Source organism: Camelus dromedarius, chromosome 10 (genome assembly GCF_036321535.1).
Source record: "Camelus dromedarius isolate mCamDro1 chromosome 10, mCamDro1.pat, whole genome shotgun sequence".
Taxonomy (NCBI): Eukaryota; Metazoa; Chordata; class Mammalia; order Artiodactyla; family Camelidae; genus Camelus; species Camelus dromedarius.
The window spans coordinates 40,876,736-40,900,540 of NC_087445.1; the positions used below are offsets into that span (position 1 = coordinate 40,876,736).

The window sequence follows — 23,805 nt, forward strand, 5'->3', positions numbered from 1 at the left end:
CACATAGTATGTGAAAGGCGTTATTGCATTTTAGAAATACAGAACCAAGTTACTTCTTCTATGTTTTAATAATATGGTAGAAGAGATATTCAATTAAACTCCCCTGCTACAGTACATCCAAAACTCCTGGGAGTATATTAAAGAACTTTTCAGCGCATGGTCGAGCTAATGGGACACCAGCAGTATTTCTCTGGGAAAGCTCAAATCTATAAACTAGGTGGGCAGTAGGTGGACACTAGGCATTTCCCAGGGTAAGTGACCAATCCCAGCCAGCCTGGAGCTGGATTTTAAAAAGTGCAGGGATGGCAGGAGACAAGGCCTTGGTCCAAAGGGCTGAGAGAGGATTTCTGCATGAAACAGAACCCCCGAGGCACTAGCTTCAGTACAGTAAGTATAGAAAAAGAAAACCTACACAGAGAGATGGAGGATGCATTTGATTTTCTCACCGTGGGTAAGAAAGTGGGAGAAGAGGATAAATAATTACCTTTGAGGATAACTAACTGTCTTGTGGAATTTGCACCTGTAAACCATATCACTTGTACGGCCCAAATTTTAAACTTGGTTGAACATATCCTGGTTGGTGTGGCCCAGGATAAATGGTAGAAGCGAATTTAATTCTTATTTTTTAAAAAATGCATTTCCCAAAGACTTCACAAAGGTAAAAGCCTAAACGATGGGATATCCTAAATGGACAATTCACCAATTACGTGGGAGAAAGATCACCATGAAAACAAGCCAGTAGGAAAAACAAGTAGAATTAGATTCACCTATTTAGAATTATTAGATGTAATGCATATGTATCAAGAAATAAACATCAGAAGGTATTTTTTAAAAAAACTGACTGTCCCAATTAAACAGGTGGATTTGAAAAAAGAACTTCAAAAAATAAAACATATAGTAACTGAAAAGAATAATACAGTGAAATGATCAAACAGTCATGGCTGAAGATAGGATAAGTGAAATATAGGACTCAGCAAGTTACACAGAACACAGCCAAAAGAGAGAAGGATATGGGAAGGTGAGATTAAAGATTAAGATAGTGTGAAAAGTCTAATGTATGCTTAATTGGGATTCTGATAAGAGGAATCACCATAGAATGATGTAAAGGCAGTTTTCAAAGGTAGTACCTGAGGTTTCTGAAGATTTAAACATTAAACTGCAGGCTTAGGAATTCCAAGAAAGAATTTTTTTAAGTCTACACATATTGCATCTTAATGAACCTGCAGAATAGAAAAGACAAAGATCTGAAAAGCATCCAGAGAGATCTAGATTGCCAGATGGCTGATTTCTTACCAGAAACAATGGAAGCAAAGAAGCAGTGGAATGGTATCTTTGAAGTGCCGTTAGTATAGAATGCTACATCCAGTGAAAGTAGTTTTTAAGAACAACAGTAGAATAAAGTCATTTTCTGAGGTTACCGAAAGCCTTTCTGAAGAGTACATTTATAGAATGTTCTTCAGAAAGAAATCAATGATCCTGGAAGGAAATAGGAGCTACAAAAATCAACAGAGCAAAGAATGTCTTTATAAAACTAAACAAACATTGATTGTTTAAAATAGTAACACTCACAGGTGATTTCTAGAGTTTAAAAATCCAATGTATAACTATAAATAGGGGGAGATCATGTCAAGAGGTGGATAATCAGCGTTAAAACATTCTTAAGTCTGTATTGTTTGGGAAAAATTGAAAAAAGTATTAGTAACTTCAGACTTTGTGATCTTAGATATCCATGATCAAATATCGAGGATAACCACTAAGTGATAGATAGAACACATAACATCCAAACTAGCACAGGTTAAAAAAAATACAGAAATGAATGTGAATATATGAATAGATACAGTCACTGTAAATGGACTAACTCTTAAAGACAAAGATAGCCTAGCTCCCTCCCCCAAATAACTATATTCTATTTATGAGACTTAACTAATATGAACACAGAATGTTTGAAAGTAAAAGGATCAGATGGTACATAATTTAAATGTTAACCAGATATCATTAATTTCGTTATTGCAAGAACCATAGAGTGTTACTATATATTCATAAACAATTTGCTTCACTAGAGAGACTTGATAATTCCATTCTAAATGCAATAAAAATTGATAGCAGTGCAAACAACATTAACAAATCCACAATGTGATGAACAAGCTTGACATAATGGAACAATTGGAGAACATACATTCTTTCAACCACGTGGAACATTTATAAAAATTGATCACATACTTGGCCATTTTCTGAGTCTCACAAAATTCAAACGATTGCTTCATAAAAATTATTTTATCATAAGGTAATTAAGTTACTGATATCAAAAACACAAACACCTGCATACTTTTGAAATTTTAAAATGGTACTTCTAAATAACTCATGGGGCATAGAGTAAACTAGAGCAGAATTAAAAACAGCTGTCCTATGATCCAGTAGCACTTGAATTAATTAATGATAGAGCAATGAAGTATAAGAACAGTAGCCTCATAAAGGGAATTTGACATTTGAATAAAAACAACTTACACCATGAAGTCATATGCAATAAAAGGCTAACGAAGAATCATAGTAAATAATTGCTATGCTCATGGGAAAATTAGTAGTTTAGCTTGAGGCTTACAAAAAAAGATTTTTTTTTCTTTTAAAAAGAGATCATTTTTCTGATGATTAAAGTGGTATAACCAGATATCAGAAGGGCAAGATGATTTTGAGTACATCAAAATTAAATGCCATGTGTGACAACCTAAAATTGCTACAAAAAAGATTGTTACGTTGGAGTCGTATTTGCAGCAGATATGATGGAAATGCAACAAGTAATTTGGGCAAAGGGCATGCAAAGGTTATTCACAAAACAAGAAACAGAAATAGCTAATAAATATTTGAAAAGATGTACAGTATCAAGTGTAATCAGAAGTGATAAAGAGGGGAAGCAACAAGGGATAATGTTCATGTCAGCTTGGCAAGGATGAAAAAGATTGAAAAGCTCACACATCAGGGTTTATATATGCAGGGACTTGTCCAGATGTTCTCTCCATTCTTCGTATTGTCAGTTTGGCTTATGATCTATCTTTTTTGGTCATGCACAAAATTTTGCTGTTTTGTAGTAATATTTATCAGTCTTGCAGTTTTTATGAGGTTCAGTTATATTACTTTGATCTTCTGTTAACAATTCGACAGTATATTCTGTACTCTTTGATCCAGCAATTCCACTTTTAAAAATTTGTCCCAAGGTAGACATAAAATTATATATAGACAAGACTGTTCTTTGTAGCCTCTTTAATACTAGTAAAAACCTGGGTAAATTTCTAGGAATAGATTATGTTGCATGTATATACATGTATGTATATATAGCATATATATATACACACATACACACACATTCATATATGTGTATATATATGCCATTTGTATATGTAAATTGATTATACTTAAAAGAGTATATGGAATGATAGTAACCATTTAAATGACACACAGAAAGATACGCATGGCACTGCTAAGTGGAAAAAGCAGGACATATCTCTTCTGTATCACCTGGTATGCACCTGTCAGTTGTAAGCAGCACCTGTTTATAGCTGTACAGATGACAGTTATATCCCATGATGAGTGTGTAGAATATGCTGTAAAATAAAAAGTACTAAAGTAGAATTTGAGGGGCCTGAGTTTTAGTCACTGACTGTTTTTGACAGATCTCTTTACACCTCAGGGTCTCCTTAAGCGCCCTTATCTCTAAAAATGCAGGAAGGGAGGTGGGCATTGGACCTGCCTAGCAGTGAGAAATACACCACAGTGGTTGTCGCACCCTCCTCCTGCATCCAGGACGGGCGTTAGTCATCAGTCCTGTTGTCTTTCTCTGGGCTGAGCCACGCCCCAGGATTCTTCTCAGCACACACGGTGTTAGGCCACCATTCCTAAGCAGGTTGTCCTTGGCGTCTGACACTTCTTTGCCATCCTTGGATAAGGTGATCTTTCTTAGAAGTCCTTTCAACTAAAAGATTTTTCTGATCAAAGAACAAATTATTTACTGTGGTGAGAAATAACAGGAAATATCTTTCAGAAAAATATTGTACTTTTCTGGCAGCCTCAGCTTTAAAAAGCAGTAAAAAGGTGAAAACAAACAGATGAAACAGATTTTGAGACTATATTAAGTAAAATATTTCAACATGTAATTGATATAAAAAATTAGTGAGTTGTTTTACATTGTCTTTTCATACAAGATCTTTGAAGTCCAGTGTGATTTACAGCAATCCCATTTTAGAAGATAAATTTTCATTGGAGATCCTTGATCTGTGTTTGAATTTCCAGTTTAAAAAGTAGATTTTCATACCCACATTCTTAAATTTTCTAATAATTGAATTGAAATTAAAATTAAATAATTTTATTTATTTAAAATTAAACATAATTAAAATTAAATTTAATTAAAATTAAATAAAGTTAAAATTAAGATGAGGTCACACTAGCCCCATTTCAAGTACCCTCTTAGCCGTACATGGCTAGTGGTTACCATATAGGACAGCAAAAGTGTGGACAACACAAGGAAACAAAATTTTATCTTAGCTTTCAAGGAGAATTTCTACTTAAGAAAGTGAGATATCAAAAATAAACATACAAGACTGTAATTCCAAAACAGAATATACTTAAGTGCTAAAAGTTATGGACAGGGCAAGTGCTACTTGGGTAGGAAGTTCCGGAAACACCCACAGCTTGCTACCTACATTGTCCGCCACTTCGAAGTCCGGGTGGTGGCAAGGACATGTTGAATTTGTGAGAATGAGGTGTCTTGCTTTAGAAAGTGTGTGTGTTCTCCCTGCAGGCATGGGACCCGCTGTGCTGGAGAAGTGGCCGCCGCAGCAAACAACTCTCACTGCACAGTTGGAATTGCTTTCAACGCCAAGATCGGAGGTATGGGAAAGAAACTTCCACGGATAGAGAACCGAGCTAAGAACTCTCATGCTAACTGGTTTTCAGAACCCTTTTTGAACCAGAGACAGGCATATGTTTGCATAATAGTGTTTGACGAGTGCTAACAGCAAACTGACTGTGTTAACCAGTGTTATTAAATCCAGTTAAAGACTTCTGAGTGGTCCCCCTAACGTGTTGCAAACACAAGCATTTCTTTCTTTAAACAGGCATGAAAAAAAGATTGTCCAGTAGTGAAGGTGCAGCCATTGGCATCTGTACTGAACTATACAATTGGGACCTAGGTCAGAAAGAACTAATAATATAAATACCAGGTCATAATATCTCTATGGAAAGAAGCATTTTGGAATTCTATCGAAGCAGAAAATATTTTTTTTCTTTTCCTTAGGCTTTACAAAAAGTTCCTTTTAATTGGAATTAAAAAAGTAAATAGTAAAATCTCCTTTTACAGTCCCAGAATGTAGTCATACTGTTACTATTAATAATTGCAGATTACACACACACACACACAAACACACATACATGCAGACTTAAATATACATATGCTTACTACAAGGGCCCAACCAAAGCAGTATAAATTTAGACATTAATAGAAGCAAACCCTTACTTTCCCATTTACAGTCATCTTTGTGAGTATAGCCTGATGCCGCAGCCACAGACAAATGGAAAGAAAACATTGTAAGAGATGGTATAGATCCTATTGGCATCTCCTAAAGGGTACCATAAGATGAATTTCCTGGAACCAGGCTGACATCCTTGATTCCACTATATTATTTGTTTCCAAATGGAGAACAGAGTTGGACCTAAAAAATGAAAATGATAGTCCTTTCTAGGCTAAGTGTAGACATTTGTGATGTGAAATAATTGGGGTATATCATAATGGTGCTAAGAATAGATTTTCTGAGATCATCTTGTGTGTCAGTCCTCAGTAAATTTGCCCTCTTTTTTCCTTTATTTCATCACAGATTCTTAAGAGTGTGGCAGCTTGTTAACCAGTAATTAGCTGAACTCTGAGAGCATCTGCTGTGTGTCAGGGGAAGGTTCACAGAGGAGTTATGGGAAGGAGACAGACCTCCTCTGAAGAACCATGAGGGTGCTGGAGGCTCCTGCTCTCCTGAGGATAGTCAGATGACTGGTGTCTACCAGGCAAACCTACTTACTGCCCAGCACACACACACTCACATACAGACACACTTCCAGGTCCCTGCCTTTACTCTTCATCACTAACCCAGCACTTCTGACCTGGAGGAAGTGAAGGGATGAACTTGTGAACCTCACAGATGAACTGCTGGCCTAGCTGAGCAGGACCTCTGAAAAAAAAGAGTATATGACAGTGAGTGACAAGTGCCCTGTCCTCCTAAAAACAAGAAGATTGTAAATTATAAACGTAATCCCCTTAGACCCAAGGCATGAAGCCTTGCGGTTAGTTAAGTGAAGAAAAAGGAACCTTTCGTCTTTAAACTTGGGAAAACAAAATTCTTATTCATAATTTTTTGGTCAGAAAATTAGTATTACCTTCTAGGTATGATTCTTATCAAGCATTTTTTTCATGGACTTCACATAAATTGCATGATGCAGAAACTAAATTCACGTGTTGTGTAGATATTCCTTTGTTTAGACATACTGGTTAGATTACTTTGGAGTGCTTATATAGTCCAGTATTTATTTCAGACCTCCCTGTACTAAAATAGTTCCATTCTATGCTTTTAAATAGAAGGTAAGACTAGGAAGTAGTTCATCTTTATTTGGTAAAAACCATGCAGGTGAACTTTGAATATTCATGTCAAATCAAAACAAACCAATAGCTGCTAAGGACCCAGTATATGCAGAGCGCCCTGCTGGGAATTTTCCTTCTACAAAACAAACTGCCCACAAGCTTTCTAAGTACAGTTTCCATCCCATAAGTTTTAAAGAGACTTGTTCAAAACCTTTGCTCTCCACATCACCTGTTTATATACAGCTCCTTTCAACATACGTAAGTCTAGAGGAAAAGATAGTCAAGAGACGTAGCAACCAAATGCAATGTCTTCAGGGATGCTTTGGGTAAATTTAACTGTTGACTGGGTGTTTATTTCCATTATATTTTTGGAAAAAAATATTAAAGGATAGAGTGTCATAGCTGTCATGTAATTTAAAATGGTTTAGCCTATTAGTTATATTTTTAGATGAAGAAAATGTGGCAAAATGTTAACAGTAGTTGAGTACTGGCTGTATCCATGTTCATTGTCATTCTTTCTGTTTTTCTATGTTTATAGTTTTATAGTTAAAAGGTAAACATTTTTTAAAGTACAAAGATGTGTTTCCTTCAAGAATATTTTTATATTCTACCAGAATTCCCACCTCAAACCACATAGCATTTAAAGCTGTCTGATTTGAGGTTTTATTATTTAATCCTCATTTATTGGTAACCAATTAAAACTTAAAATCCTACCAGATAACAAGACTTTCCCATGGAGTAAGTTTGGGCTGTAAAGATACAATTTTAAATGAATATAGTGTCTCAGTGATGGTATTTAAGGTTAGCTTAAGGAAAGATATGTTTGTTTAACGATTAGATTTTTATTGTTGTTATGAGTCTCCTAAACAAAAAAAGGGAAAGCTTGGTATTTGACATATAATTTATTTTTTAGTATCTTAGTGTCTATTTTTGCAACTTAAGGTTAATAATAAATGCCTATCTATCTGGTGGGAATACTTACATGAAAATTAATGAACATTGCCAAAACCCTTTGAGAATTGTGTGATGTGTTACGTGCACAGAGGGCATTCTCATTTATTATTTGACCTATAAATAACTTGGCAAAGAAGTGATATGTTAAGTTCACATCAGTCGTACAGATTAGGAGGTAATATTAAGTATGAAGGAAATTGGACTACTCTAACTTGGCAGCTCTCCAAATTTTGTAAGACTGCTGGAGTGAGAATGTTTTATACCAATTATGTGCACAAGTTATCTAATGAGAAATTTAGGGAAGATGGATTTCTTGAGACTTTGTCAAGTACTCACTTAAGACAGGAATTAAGAAGAGGGAGAGAATGTGGAAACTTAGAAAAAGAGAACAACGAATAAAAAAGTTTTTCAAGAAAATTTGCTCTTTTACAAGCAATGTAACTTCTTTCCCCACAAGAAAGCTTCGGAAAAATCTTGCCCTATCGTTTCCTGCTCAATTTTTTTTTTCTTTTCTGTTCTTTTTTGTTCTTTTTTTTAAATTGAGTTATAGTCAGTTTACAATGTTGTGTCAGTTTCCAGTGTAGAGCACAATTTTTCAGTTACACATGAACATATATATATTCATCGTCTCATTCTTTTTCTCTGTGAGCTACCATAAGATCTTGTATATATTTCCCTGTGCTATACAGTATAATCTTGTTTATCTATTCTACATGTGCCTGTCGGTATCTACAAATTTCCAACTTCCAGTGTGTCCCTTCTCACCCCCCCTCCCCCCTGGCAACCACAAGTTTGTATTCTATGTCTATGAGTCTGTTTCTGTTTTGTATTTATGTTCACTTTTGTTTAAGATGTTCATTTAAATGTTGATAAAGTTTATTCTTTCCTTAAAAAAAAATGCTACGATTGAAATATGTCTTGGTCTGTTTGGGTGTCATACAGTTAAGCGTCCAGTAGAGTTACTTCCCCTTTCTGTCTTGAAGGAGTTCGAATGCTGGATGGAGATGTCACGGATATGGTTGAAGCCAAGTCAGTTAGCTTCAATCCCCAGCACGTACACATTTACAGCGCCAGCTGGGGCCCAGATGATGATGGCAAGACTGTGGACGGACCAGCTCCACTCACCCGGCAAGCCTTTGAAAACGGCGTTAGAATGGTAAGTCTTAAAAGCACCTTAACTCAAACTGTCGATTGGTGATAATTCGCATATGAAGTCATCTCTGAGCTCTAGGCTGAGCCGGTAGACAGGTTCATGGAGAGGGATGCCGAACCTTCAGGGGTCTGTGTTGTTACCTGTTCTGCAGATTAGCTAAGGGCTAGAGAGTTTCCTCTGATGAAAACAGAGGAGTATTTGGATGCTTAGATTTGTTCAAAGGAAATATTCATTAATATGTTAATACTCATCTGTATGTTAATCTTGGATTTGGAGAAATAAATTCTCCACTGTGAGACTGAGAATTGAAAATGTTGAAACTGTCCAGTTGGTGTTGATAGATCATCCAACAACGCCCTTCTGGGCATCTCCCTTGTGCAGTCTCTTCCCTCGCTTCACCTGTGTCCCAGGACAATTTGATTTTTATGGCTGTTCCCACATTGCCTAACCAGGCAGCTCCGGACTCATCTTCCTTGACTTTACTAAAAACTTCCTCCCCCCCAAAACTGACCATATAATCTAATGTAACAAAATATCTGTTTCAAATTACAGATCTTAAGAAATGCTACCTTATTTGAATATAGTAAAAAAAAAGGGGGGGGGGGCTATATGTTTACAATCCTGAAAGGAGGAGAGGTCCACCAGAAGCAATTCCTTTCTCTTCCTTACTTGTGAATAGACCATTGAGTGATTTAAAGCGTACATTTTTTTAATTAAGAAAAATTTTATTGAAGTATTATTGATTATAGTATTATAAATTACAGAGGTACAATATAGTGATTCACAATTTTTAAAGGTCATACTCCATTTATAGTTATTATAAAACATTGGCTGTATTCCCCCTGTTGTACAATGTATCCTTGTAGCTTATTTTATACTTAATAGTCGGTACTTCTTAACCCTCTATCCCTATATTGCCCCCCCTACTGGTAACCTGTAGTTTGTTCTCTGTGTCTGAGTCATCATGTTGATGTTAGGCCATCATTGATCGCAGCCGAACCTCTTTTTGCTTCCTCATTTCTTTTTACTTTGTAAGAATATAAGCATACTCCGCTCTTATTTTTAATTGAATATAGTTGATTTACAATCTTGTGTCAGTTTTAGAGGTACAGCGAAGTGATCCAGATGCATATGTATTTTTTCGGATTATTGTCTATAATGGGTTATTACAATATATTGAATCAGTTCCCCGTGCTATACAGTAAATCCTTGTTGCTTATCGATTTTATGTGCAGTGATTTGCATCTGTTAATCCCATACTCCTAATTTATCCCTCCCCCCTACGTTCCCCTTTGGTAACCATAGTGTGTTTTCCTGTGTCTGTAAAGCGTACTCCACTCTTTCTCCCCATAGGCACATGCTGCTTTCTCTGCAGTGTGCAGTCCTTGCCTCTCTCCCATGACCTACTTCGATACAGACAAATCCTATTTGACCATCGAACGTCAGCTAAACTATTACCTCTTCCCAGAAGCCTTCTCACTGCCCAAACTAGAACTGTGCATATGTGATCCCTCTCCTATACTTGCTATTCTCACTGGTGGCATGTATAGTCTTTATCATATTGTGCTTTATATCAGAGTTAGTTTCGCCTGTATCTTCCTCACTAAATGGTAAGTTCCTAGAGAGCAGAACTTGTATTCTATGCATCTTTATGGGTTTACAAAAGCCATAAAGCACATTGAATTCTAGTGGGTACTCAGTAAATGTTTGTTGAATTTAATTTAATTTACTGCAAATTATGCTAACCATAGGGTTGTTATAAATTCAGCCCAGATTTGGAGCAGTGGAGTGCATGCATTTCATTAATGTAACGTAGCTGGAGGACAGATAATTATGATTCTTCCACCTTTGTGGGATTGGTGCTAGAGTTTTAATCAGAAGGCTGAGCTAGGCTATCTCCTGGTTATTCTGAAATAGATTGGAGGGAAAGCTTCTGCACTTACGTACTTTCTAACTCAAAGATAGTCTGTATTTGGTTAAGACATACTTTTATAGCTCTGTCAATTTTCAGCTACATTAGAGCCCTTTTAAACAAGAGAATAATGTTCTAAGTTGTTGCCTGAAATTTTCCTTTCAAGGTGCCTGAACACCAAATGAATGAACTCTAAGCAATCTGGTGATTTCATTACCAAAGCCTTGGACTGCAAATTATTCTCTCTCTCTCTCTGTGCCATCAATACAATGGTTATTCAAGTTAAATAAATCACACTTGGTTCATATTTAATTTTCAAATTTATGTGCAGGGCTCTTCATATAATACAGAGCAGTCTGGAATTTCTCATTAAAATGAATATATATATGTTAGTAATACACATAGCCTCATGAGTATACATATATAGAGAAAATGTCCTATATTCGATAGCTGTTATTAAATCAGATGATATGGACCAATGGTTTTCAAATGTCTTTTTGCTAGGGAATCTTTCATTCAATGGAAATCTTAACTGGAAATCTGATATATAAAACAAATACAAATGTGGTATGTTGGTTGAAGAAAAACAGAGTTAAGATTAGGCATAAGATCATCTGAGAAAACTATTCAAACATATGAGAAGATAATATTTTGAAATAAACAGTTATGAAAAAATTTATACTATACTCATCAGTTATAGAAATAACTCATGTCTATTACAGTAGATCATTACTATAATGATGAAATTAAAACTAGATTTTTCCCATCCAACTAGATAACCATTGGTAAGCATTATGGACTACATTTTTCCATAATTCTGTGCACATTCCTACACCAAAAGGTATCATATGTCTTTGCCTGTTGCTCTTTGCATCTAACCGTGGATCCTGGGTATCCTTCTGGGGCAACCCATAGGATAGAACCCATTTACTTTAATGTTTCATGATCTTTGGAGGGTGGAGAGCCCATAATTTATTCAGCATTCCATTGAGGCTCTTTTAAGATTTTAATCTGGAAAAACAAGAAGTTTTCCTTTTAAAACAAACCACTTAACTTTTAGAGTTTAGCTAGTAACAAAAGAAATAACTGTTAAAAAGAAGAAATTATTCTGACTCCTAGCATTATACATCTGATGGTGGAAAAGCAACAATGACTTGTTTCGATGTGGTAAGATAGGCGTGAGAGGGCTCTTACAGGTTTAAAACACAGGCTGTGGACTTAGGTTAGGGCTGAGCCTAGGATTTGTAGTTTACTGCTTTCTGACCTCGTATAGATCAAATTACCTTTCTGCTTCCATTTCCTAATCTAAAGTAGGGCAATAACTGTACTTACTTACAAAAATGTCACAATTGCTCAGTGCATGTAATGCAGATAAAGCAGTTGACGTAATACCTGAAACATAAGAGGTGCTCAGGAAATACCGTATGTATTCATTTCTTTTTTCTGAGACAAGGTCATGTCCTTCCAGAAAACTTTATTTGCCTGTAGTCCCCCATTCTTTTCTCCTATACCATTTCCACACTGCGGAGTTCTAGATGATTCCATTTAGTTACTTGCAGTGGTAGATTGAAAATAATATAATGAAAGTCAGCATAGACTCTCTGAGTTCTGTGATGTCCTTTATTTTGTTCTTCCCATGTCTATACTTACCTTCAATTTTACTTGCCCGTGAAAGCACATCTTCAGTTTCATTCAATTTGTATACCAAATACATTTCGGTCATCCATGTCTGTGGCTTGAATTTAATTTACATTTTCCTAAGGGTTGTTTCTCTAAATATCTATGAATATATAATTTAATATTTTTAAAGGAGTACATTAGATAGTCTTTTCCAGGAAAAAGAAATCTCCCATTCTTCCATGATCAGGCATCAAGTGAGACAGTAAGTTGTATATTCTTTGAGATCATTTGTGTTCCCTACATTACATGTTGTCAAATATATGGAAAATATTTGGATAAATACTTTATGCTAAGTTAGGTTATAGAGCCCAATAAAGAAATAAATAAGGGAATTATTAGCTGAATGATTTAAGGAATGAGGGAATAAAATGACCATAAAATAATTCCTTCAAGTAACTAGCTGAAAACCCGTGTGGCCACCTGAAGTCACTCTGTTCTGTGGCAATTTTAACTACATCATCTACAAACTACAGGAATTGGAATCTCTTCTTTCTATTAAATTCAGTGAACTCCCACACTATTGATAGAGGAGGAAAGAAGACGTCTGAGTTTTATATGTAATACATAAAAGTTTCGACATTCTAGCAACAAGACAGAAAAGGAACATAGAAGCAATCAAGACTGTTTGCGCTTAGGAGAAAGGTTAGGAATGAAATTAAACTGATGACTCGGGGAGAACAGAACGGCTCTAGTTAGAGAGGACAGGGAGTCTGGTTTGAGGAGGTGATGTGTGAATGGAGACATAAATAATAAGAAACCAGCCAGGTGAAGACATGTGGCAGAGTTGTGCAGAAGGAACAACAAGAGCAAAGCACTCTGAGTGGAGAATGATTAGGGTGTATTTCCAGAACAGGATGCTCACTGGGGTGTTTGTGACACGTGACCAGAGGGCAGGCAGTAGGGGTTGGAGGCAGAGGTAGGCAGGGGCCAGCTCAGCAGGGCTTCTTAAAGTCTGGAGGGTGTTTGCCTTTTAATCTGTTACAGAAAGCTGTTGGAGGTTTTCAGCAGAGTAGTGGTCTGATCAAATACACAATTTTAAAAGATCTCTGCTGTGTAGAGAATGGACTGCGTGTGGTGGTGAGGGACGGGGAAGGCAAGACTGGAAGATTGAAATGGTCCAGAAAAGAGTTGATAATGAGTTGGATGAGCAATGCCAAGACAACTGGAGAGGCTGGTGGCAAGAGAAAGAAGTCTGTGTATCAGGAAATGTTTTCACAAAAGAAATAAGTAAATTTTGCTCAGGGAGTCCAAGTATTGATTGCGTCCGTTCCTTCTGCTTGCTAATTAAAAAACACAGCAAATACTGGATTTCAAAATGCTCCCTATTTGTTTGCTATAAGATAAGCATTTAGCCTAGTAAAAAGTAGCGGTTTTCAAAGACTTTGACAAAATCAGAATTAATTCAATTTAGAGCCCCTTTAGAGTTAATGTGCCAGAATTGCATCAGAGAATCTATGTTAAACAAACCATGCCACGATCGACAGCTTGCACTTTCTCCCAAAGACTGCACTTTATTTGATGCTAAGGAGCTATAAACTTAAATTCAAGAATTAGAGGTATATAATTTGGGCTGCATACAAATAATAAAAGTAATATAGTACATTTAACATTTGCCAGTCACTCTTCTAAGCCCTAAAATAGGTAACTTTTAATCGTCCTAGTAATCTCATAAGGTAGATACTATTTTCCTAATTTTATAGAAAATAGATATTCAGCATAGCTAAAGAAGTCAGAATATGGGCTGCAAAGAAGTCTAATAAACATTTTTTACATGTTATCGTTTCTATTCTTTTTGGCACATCTGACCACCTTCCTTCATCTGGGAACACGTACTCCAGCTTGTCTCCCATTACCATGGTGAATTAATTGCTCTTCTAGCTAAGTCCACGTCCTCCATTTCTTCACTGGACCCTGTCCCTTCTCACCTCATCAATGATATGGCTCAGTCAATTAGCTTTTCTTTCATCCCTCAAATTTCCCCCTCAGCTGTATTATTGCCATCCACTTATGTTCATGCTGCTAATTTTCATATCTCGAAAAAGAGAGGACAATCCATCTCTGGTCTCCTTGTCTCCTTCCAGTTACTGCCTCATTTTCTTTTTTCACTTTAGAACAAAATTTCCTTGAAACTGTGGTCCGTGCTTGCCCTCTACAAGATCTTTTTTCCCCATTATCTTGGGAAGCCACGGCATCAGGACCCTGCCCCATCCTTCCACTGAAGCTGCTTTTGTCAAGGGCACAGTGACACCCTATTCCTCTCTGAGTTCTCATCTAACTTTTCCAGGCAAAGAGGCTTGCCTGGTTTTTTCTCCCCAACAATGTAACACTCATGCACTCTAACCCTTCAGAACCCCTTGTAGGCAATATTTATCCCTCTTTCTCTGTATTATGTTTACTTACCTTGTTGATTGTCTCCTCCATAAAGGCCCCAAGTGTGACTGTCTTGTTCTCTACTGTATCCCCAGTACCCAAACAGTGTCTTGTACTCAGCAGCTGTTCAGTGAATGAGTGAATGAATGTATGAATGACTTCCATGCCAATTTGCTGCATGTACTGATTTCATCTCCTTAAGGATCACACTTGCATTGTTTTTGGTTAATATTTTGGAAATGAGCTATTAACATACCAGATAGTCTCGTGATTAATGTGCCCAGACTCTGGATTCAGACTCTCCTGTGGGTTCTAACACTTGACCTTGTTCAAGTTAATTAGCCTTTCTGAGGATCAGTTTGTTCCTCTATAAAATGGAGCTAAATGCTCATAATTACTTTATTGGACTATTGTGAGGATTGTATGATTAATGCCTGTGAAATACTCAACAGAGTTCCCAGAACATAGAAAGTCTCTAATTATGTTATGAATCTTACTCACTGTCAATCATTATCACCACGAAAAAGGCAAGAGTAATAAAAGTGAAATACTGGTTAATCATATAAAATATTATTAAAAGTTTTGATTGTTCCAAATCTCTGGGCTTAATTAATTTCATATTGCTGAATGATTCTTAGAGAAGGTACACATATAATCTTGAGATTATTAGTAAAGAATGGCCAAAATAAATGAGAGAAAAGACCTAAGTGGGTATTTTCTAAAGCTTTTCCATAAAACTCTAATTAATAAAATGCTAAAGGAAAGCAGGGCAGGGGGATAAAAGGATTTTTCTGTCAAATATGCTTGAGAAACACCACTTCTTACATGCTTCCTTTAGAAATTTAAAAGCATTTTAAAGGCTCTGAGAAGTCCTGCAGTAAAGAGATGTGTTTGTTTATTTAGTCAATGTTCTAAACTTTAACCGTACAGCTTTTATTTTCATGACTTTTTTTTAATTGCTGTAAAATTTCATTTCATTTTAAATTCTTTAAAACTACTTTGTGAAAATTCAGCTAAACTTATGAGACATTTAGAGTCAGAAGGTTGGAGCTAGAAATTATTTTAGTGGTTGAGTTGTTTTCAACAGCATTCAAGTGTTTACTTACTTGTTGATGTTACTGCCATTCACCCAGTCTCCCTTCCTAAAACTTATGATTTCTTCGTTTCTTCATCGTGGTCATCTAATAAGTCTGTCCTTCATGTACTACTTCTGAAAGCTGATGGAATCTGCCCTCTTGTCCTTATAATTAGAACCAACTTCTCTTATATAGACTTTGGCAAGAGCATAATTCCAAAATGTCCATCCTCTCAGCTTGAGCTTCAGCTTTCAATTCAGCCTGAATACTGCAGCCAGAGGAGTATTTTTATATGTAAATCTTGTCATTTGTCTTCTCTTAAAATTCATCACTGTTCCCTGTGACCAACAAGGAACATTATAAGCAATTGTAATTGCTTGTAAGCAATTTTGCAGAGGTCTGAGAATCAATATCTTACCTGTCATCTTGTGAAAGGATAGTTTTTAAAAGTTGCTCTCATTCAAACAGATATGATTTCACTTAACGTCGGTGATCCTTTGGCTCGGTGGTATGACTGGTGAAGACTTCCGTGGGGGAAATTCTTGGCTTCATCTACCCAGGAAGTTCTAAATAAGAAATGATTTTATAAAATGAGTGAGTTTATTGACAGCATTTCATCTATAGGTGACCCAAGATTTGGTGTCAGAAAAAGGAGCTAATTGCCTAAAGTTGTCTTTGATAGACTCTTGATTCATTCACTTATTTCTGATTGCATTCAGGAGACACTCACTGGTGATTACAATATTATAGGCACTTTGCTAGGTGCTGGTGAAAGGTGAATAGCACTCAGCACTTGTCTTTGGGGAGCTGACCATATAGTGATGAATGAAGGTTCAAAACAAAGTGCCAGCCAACTCCCAAAGTCCCTCCTACAAAGAGATCTGGTCAATAATAAAAGCAGACTGAAAAACACACAGTAACAAAACTTACTGTGTGCAGTCCGGTTGCCTTGCAGTCATCTTTTCTCTGCTATTTGGGTTATTAAACTTTAATATTGCATTTGATATTCATCAGCAAGCATCTAATGCATTGGCAGCATTTCACAATTTCCTGACAAGTGTGTTGAATAATATCCTTTAGAAAACAAGCAAAAAACATGGAACCGAATCTTTTTCTTTTTCTTTTTCCATTATTAGAAAATCCTGTATTAGGGTTACCAGTGCTTCCCTTATTATTGTACTCAAGAACTATTTCTCAAGTATTCACTACATTCCCAGCACTGGTGTGACATCTAGCTTAATCTTTTATATCGTGTGGGAGAAATCATGTAGCTCATTGTAGATACTGTGTAGTGCCTGCTCTGCCATTGTGTCTACAAGTACACTTGGTACAGTTGCCGTTCCATGGCATTCTTATTTTTAGGCTTTGGGATTATCAATTAAAGCGTTCCAGTGAGTTCATCACAGAGCCAGTGTCAAGGATAGGGAGCAAAAGTGGGTAAAATCAGGATCATTGGTCTCTCATCTCCCTGTTGGAACTGGCCTCCATCCCATCCTCATGCTTCTATTCAGGGATCCAGATGGAAACCAGGACATTTGATGAACATCTATCGGCATGTGCCAGCCTGTCAAGTCTCCTGCAAAGTCTCTGATGAGTACATCTCCTTTCTGTCATCAATTTCCTTTTCAAGTCATCAGATTTTACAACTAATTGGATATTTGGAATATTTGCTGAAAGCCCCGGCTTTCTTTATAATCACACGTTGTCTCATTTACCCCATTTACCCTTGTGTGCACACGCGCGTGCGGGCACACAGAGACACACACACACGCACGCACGCACACACACACTTTTCCACCCTTAAATTAAAAGCATATGTTCACCAGGATGGGGGAAAAGAGGTATAATGAGCTTATATGTAAAAGCAGTAATCATCATCATAATAAAATTAACCAATTCCACTCAGGAAGGATATATTTTTATCTGATATACACCCAGTTGTAGCAGGCTTGGTACCAGTTTTATAAATGGTACCATTTTAATAAATGACAGATTGCTGTTAGATCAGTTGGCAAATGTTGTAAAACTTTGAAATAATATATGGGTAGGCAGAGATAGACGAAAGAGCTTATTTCATGAAAATTGACTTTAACTGGGTTTTTAAAAAAAAAAAAATCTTCCCTTAGGACTTAACTACTTCCTGATGGAACTATGTTTTTAGAGTTTTAACAAAGCTAAGAGGCAACTTGCCAAATGGACCCAATAGAATATTATCCATTTGGAAACAAAGAAATATATGTCTTCATGAACACATAGGTGGTTTCATATTCTATAATTGAAGATTATCTGATATCCAAGTATCAGATTTAGATGACTGTATTATTGTGAATTGTGATGCATTGGTATGGAAAGGAACACAAATCTATTCTAGCCTCGTATAAGTGCAAATGGCAAAAATTTGTCATCTTGTTTTTAGTTTAGAGATTCTTTCTTAACCCTATCAGTAGTTTTTATTAACTTTTGCAAATTCCATTCTAATTCCCTTTCTTCAAGTCATGGATTAGCCAGACATCAGTAGCAGTCCTCTTTTCTTTTAGTTTGTTTTGTTCTATTTTTAGTGACTACTGGGCCACCTGGGGGATAAGTGAAGTCCTTATCATAGGAGTCATTCTAGTATTGTCTGGATGTCCCTGTTACAGGGAAGATACAAAATCAAACCAGGATTGGGTTAGGTCAAGTTAAGGTTCATACCAATTCTGGGTTTCTGTGATTCCAAACAGAGATTTGAGAAGGCTGATGGGGAGGACTGATACATTAATTTCCTTCAACAAAACATGGCAGGAACCGGAAAAGAAAGGCCACCATGTAATAAACAAGGACAAATTGAACCGAGTTGATAGTATCAGATGATTTAAAAGTATATATGGTGAGGGGGAGTTATAGCTCAGTGGTAGGACCCATGCTCAGCAGGCATGAGGTCCTGGGTTCAATCCCCAGTACTTCCATTTAAATATATATGTATATATATGGCTTTTATAGCAGACTTTTTTCCACTTACCCTGAGCCTACAGTCCTCATCTTTAAGACAAAAGCAGTCAAATTTAATATCAGGATTATAAACATTATTGCGATTCTTACCTCTGATAGCCACTTGAGGTAGGCATATGGATGGTTTTCACAGGACTTCACCCAGTTTATAGATTCGGGAACTAAGCCTTGGCAAAGTGGGCACCTGGTCGTTGAGAAGCATAGCTGTGGTTCAGACTCAGGGCTGACTTCCAAGCCTCTGCTCTTGGCCACCATGCTCTCTGTGAGGTGTGCTCTCATGAAGTGTGTCATACGGGCCTGTCTCTGCTCACGCAGCTCTCAGTCAACAGTAGCTTTAATTCTGATCGGCAACATGAACACAGCCACAGGGACCTGTCTCTCCTCTGAACTCCTGGGGAATTTTGGCAACTGATTTGGCATGTTCTGAACTTCACTCTCTTGTCTCTTTCTCCTCACCTCTGAATGCAGCCTGTGATGATACAGAGAGTGTTGGCCTTAAAGTCACAAAGACCAGAGTTGGAATCTCAGTCTGGTTTCTCTCTAGTGTTGCAACCTGGAACAAGTTACAGAGTTACCAGAGCTTCTGTTTCCCTGAGACCGGGTTGTGATCATACTCATTATGGCACTGTCGTGAAAACGGACTGCGATCTCACACGCACAGCGCTCAGACCAACTGCTGCTCCCCCCGTCGGAGGGAGGCCAGTGTGTGGTGTGCATCTTTCAGGCCCCCGAGTACCCGCTGCAGAGTCTTGTAAATAACGTCAGCACAATATCAACTGTAATTTTCTCAGAAGTGGGATTTGCTTTCATTTAAGTCAGGGTTGCGCTTGTGGGAAGAAAATGTAAAGGGCTGATTTTCTCCCTTTGAGAGATGTTATGAGCTACTTCACGGAAGATTAAAGTTAGTGCTTCATGGAGTAGAGGTTTGTGACATTCCAGCCGCGTGGTGGGCTTCAGAGAGGGGCAGCTGGCTCACCCCTTCAGAGCTGAGCAGGAGCTGGAACCAGCCCACAGTGAGGCATCCTCTAACCTAAAGCTAACTTAGGGAAGAGTATCAACTTTTCACTATTGCTGGAGTAGCCCTCTGTGCTTCTTTCCAAATGTCTTTCCAAACATTTACAATAAATTCCTTTTATACCCCTGTTGATAATAAATGTTTTCATTCTCTGTGAAAGGAATTTTTCAAATTCTACTCCTTCGATGTAATTTGAAGGTAATGGTATCTTTCTGGGCAGTTTGAAAAGAGGGAATTCATGTTAATGTGGAAAATGTCCTTCTCAATTTAATAAATCTGGCTCTCCAGAAAATCTGAGCATGACACTACATTTGCTCTGGGATGATCCAAGATGGAGAAACCTTTTTCAGGTGTGTCTCTTTTTCCCTTGAAATGGGAATGCTGGGATGGTGGGTGTACCCAGAATAGCTGCGTTGGTGCTTTTAATTCCTGTGATTATATCAGAGGGCTGATGAGACCAGACGTACTTTTTCAGCTATTTGGAATGAAGAACTGATAAACCAATCTGCATGCTCCCTGGCCCGTCCAATATTAGCAGTCCCCACGCCATGGGAAGACCACTGGGACAGGGCTCAGAGCTTGCAGGACAGTGGGAGTGACCAGAAGCAAATAATAAGCTGAGTCCTGCTGAAGCTTCATTAAGTCAGATGAGAAAGCCAAGGGCTGAGAGAGGGGAAAAAAAAAAAAAAGAGATCCACTGATCAATATGAGTTGACTACGGATAAAACACAAGAAGGCAGACAATTATTTGAGGATTGTTGATTTGGTAAATGAGGTAAGGGAGGAGGAGAAGGGCTTTGGTTTCTGGTTTGTTTGTTTTTTCCCTCTTTAAGCAGTGTTTCCCTGAACCATGTTGTTAAACATCCTTAGGAACACCCCGTGTCGGTACTGGTCAGCGGGGACCAGCATTGATTGAGGAGAGCCTGGATCACCTGGTCCTAGCCCTGCTACTGATCGACTCTGCTAACTTCATTCCCTCAGTTTCCTTCTGTAGAAATAGAAAATTTCATTCCATGACCTTTTCTGGGCCAGCTTGAAATAATAATCCATAGCACATTATTCGACTCCACATTTTAAGGATGCGAGTTCCTAAATATACCGAGTTATCTACAGGTTAACAGGAACAAAATTCTTTGCTTGAAAACAGATGTATTTCCGTCAGTAAATGCACTTTTTAATCTACTGCTATATCGTCTACTACCCTTTCTCCATGGAAGACTAATTTTCTTTTGGTTATACTTTTTAAATAAACAAAGAAGAGACATCTACCCTGTCGTAATACTGCTGTCAGGAGCCAAGGGTCACAGCATCGTGTAGCTGGTGATAAAGTGTAAGAAACCGTGTTATGCGTCCAGGCCCTGTGTCAGCCCTTCTGAAGGAGCTGATGGGCTGCTGAATTTATATTCTGGCAGATAGGGTGGATAAATGACTCAGTTTTGGTTTGTTTTTCTTCTTTGTATCCACACAATAAATATAAAGGTAAGGTTTTTTCAGGAACCTGAATCTAGGGGAGTTCTGTATTTGCAGCATTGATTAATAATTCTTTACACTAGTCTTTGGCCATATTACTCCAAGTGTCCTTTTAGAAAACTGAGCTACCGTCACCTTTGGATCTCCTGAATTCAGTGCATCATGCCACCTCTTCATGTACTAGAACATGAAGAATATCATGGAAAGACCCTAACTGTAGGTTATATGTATCATTTTAAAATGTGGCATTTTGCCAAACATGCTTGCAACTTGTCACCAGCAGCTGATCCCACAATCATAATCGGGTTCTCTGTTCCTTTAAAAGGGTAGCCGACTGCATGTGGTATGCTCAGGAAGCATATAAAATGGATTTTGATTTGTGCATGGTGAAATTAATATGGTCGCTAATAACTGCATCCAGTATTCTCAGTGTGTTATTAAAAAGTCCACAGAACATAAAAAATTGCGTAATACACATGGCTTAGCGACATATTCTCTACATAGCAAATCAGAATACAGAAAACCTGATGGGGGGCAGACAAGATGGGAGAGGTTGAGATGGAGAGGAAAAGGAGAGGGAGTCAAGTCATATCACATGAGAAAAGGCAGGAGGACAGAAATGAGGAGAGATTGGTTACATTCACAGATGCCTTCTCTGCCTCCTTTTAGGACTTAAAAAATAATTGCGTTTGTGTTTTCAATCTTTTCCTCTCCTCCAGCGTCCTTTGATAGGCTAACTAGCACAGAATGGGATTGGTAAAGACATGCCCACAGTGTTTTCCGTAAGACAGTCTGGGCCTTTAGACAGTCCTTCCTCCAGTCTGATCTCCTGCTCCATGGGCAGTTCTGGACACACTACAGCAGGACGGAAAGACTGAGAACAACGGCACGGGCAGGCAATGGGGCCGTGGAGGGCTGAGTGCCTCCAAGCGTTAGCAGAGGATGCGCTGTTGTTCGTTGGCTACCAGTTGAAATCATCCTTGGGAAGCTGTTGCTTTCCATTTTTAAGCACTTTCAATCTTAGAATTTTTGCTTGGAAATCGTGGATAATTACCTGAGTCTGGCTGAGGCTGCTCTCAAAATCACCAAAGAAACCACAATTATCACCATGCTCTACACCAGAGACTAACACAACATTGTAATGTGAAGTATTGTAACAACATACTTCAATTTAAAAAAAAAAACCCACAGTTAATTACAGTTTGTTTTTAAAATACTTAGAGTAGTTTCTCTTTTACCTTAGTAATTCTTGAGAGCACAGTAACCAGATATTCTGAAGTGGAACCAAATGAAACCTGAATCAAATGAAACCTGTGTACTCCGGATATTGGATCCTCCAACTTGTGGAGTGGATCATAAAAATCAGAGGCATGCTGTATCCTCCAGGTGAGGGGACTGTGGCCAGCACAGTTCGCACTTCGGCGTAGAACTGTTCCTGACAAAAGCGGCTCTTAATCCCTGGATTCCCGACCCTCCGAGGCCATATATCCTGTTACTCCTTTCAAAACATCCCATGTCTGTCTGTCTCATTGGATTCCCTTGGGTTTTGGTGGGGAGTGACCCACTTTATTCCCTGGGTCCAGTTCCATCTCGTATAATTGATTTCCCTACCTGCATCCCCATCTTGCCAAATGCACTGATTGAAGAAACAAGTCTCAGGCTCTAGTCTTTCCCAAAGACATCTGATTACATCTGTGCCGTGACTGCATTCTGTTGATACCTTCCCAGAGAAGACTTTCTTTTTTGAAATTCAAGTATAGTTGATTTACAATGTTGTCTTAGTTTCTGGTGTACAGCATAGTGATTCAGTTATACATTCATGTATAGATCCCTTTTCATATTCTTTTTCATTATAGGTTATTATAAGCTATTAAATATAGTTCCCTGTGCTATACCCTAGGACCTTAATGTTTATTCTGTATATAGTATTTTGTATCTGCTAATCCCAAAGTCCTAATTTAGCCCCCACCTTTCCCCTTTGGTAACCATAAGTTTGTTTTCTGTCTGTGAGTCTATTTTGTAAATAAGTTCATTGGTCTCATTTTTTCAGATTCCACATATAAGTGATATCATATGATGTTTGACTTTCTCTGTCTGACTTACTTAGTGTTATAATCTCTGGGTCCATCCATGTTGCTGCAAATGGCATTATTTCATTCCTTTTTATGGCTGAGTAGCCAAAAGACTTTCTCCCAATGTCGTCTCCCAGGTATTGGAAGCTGTGTGACCATCTGCTCCTGATTTGTTTTCAGTTGTGGGTTATATTTCTTTTTAGATTACTTTTCAGGTCACCTTTAAGGAGCCTTCATTTTCGTGTGAATCATCTGTCCTGTTGATGATAATGATTCAAAGAGTTATTAAGTATTGCTTTAAAAAGCAATCGATATTTTAAAATTCTGGAGCACACATCTTGTGTGAACACTACAAAAACCTTTCTAAAAGCTTGTTGTTCCTTTTGCTCTGCCTTTACATTGTGATTCTAGACCAGACCTATTTCTTTCAATGAACCCTGCTCAGTTAAGGAACAGAATTTATTCTGGAAATACTAGTCAGAGGGTTTTTGAGCTTTAAAAA

The 23,805-nt window shown here is 37.6% G+C and overlaps 1 protein-coding gene across 2 annotated transcripts in view; it reads left to right on the forward strand.

The window, feature by feature from the left end:
* Positions 1–23,805, forward strand: part of PCSK5 (proprotein convertase subtilisin/kexin type 5) — a 413,695-nt gene that overhangs the window by 152,456 nt on the left and 237,434 nt on the right. For both annotated transcript variants that reach the window (XM_031449902.2, XM_010978064.3), the window contains exons 6-7: positions 4,790–4,878; positions 8,551–8,723. In XM_031449902.2, the coding sequence (XP_031305762.1) occupies positions 4,790–4,878; positions 8,551–8,723 (262 nt within the window). The remainder of the gene's footprint in view (positions 1–4,789; positions 4,879–8,550; positions 8,724–23,805) is intronic.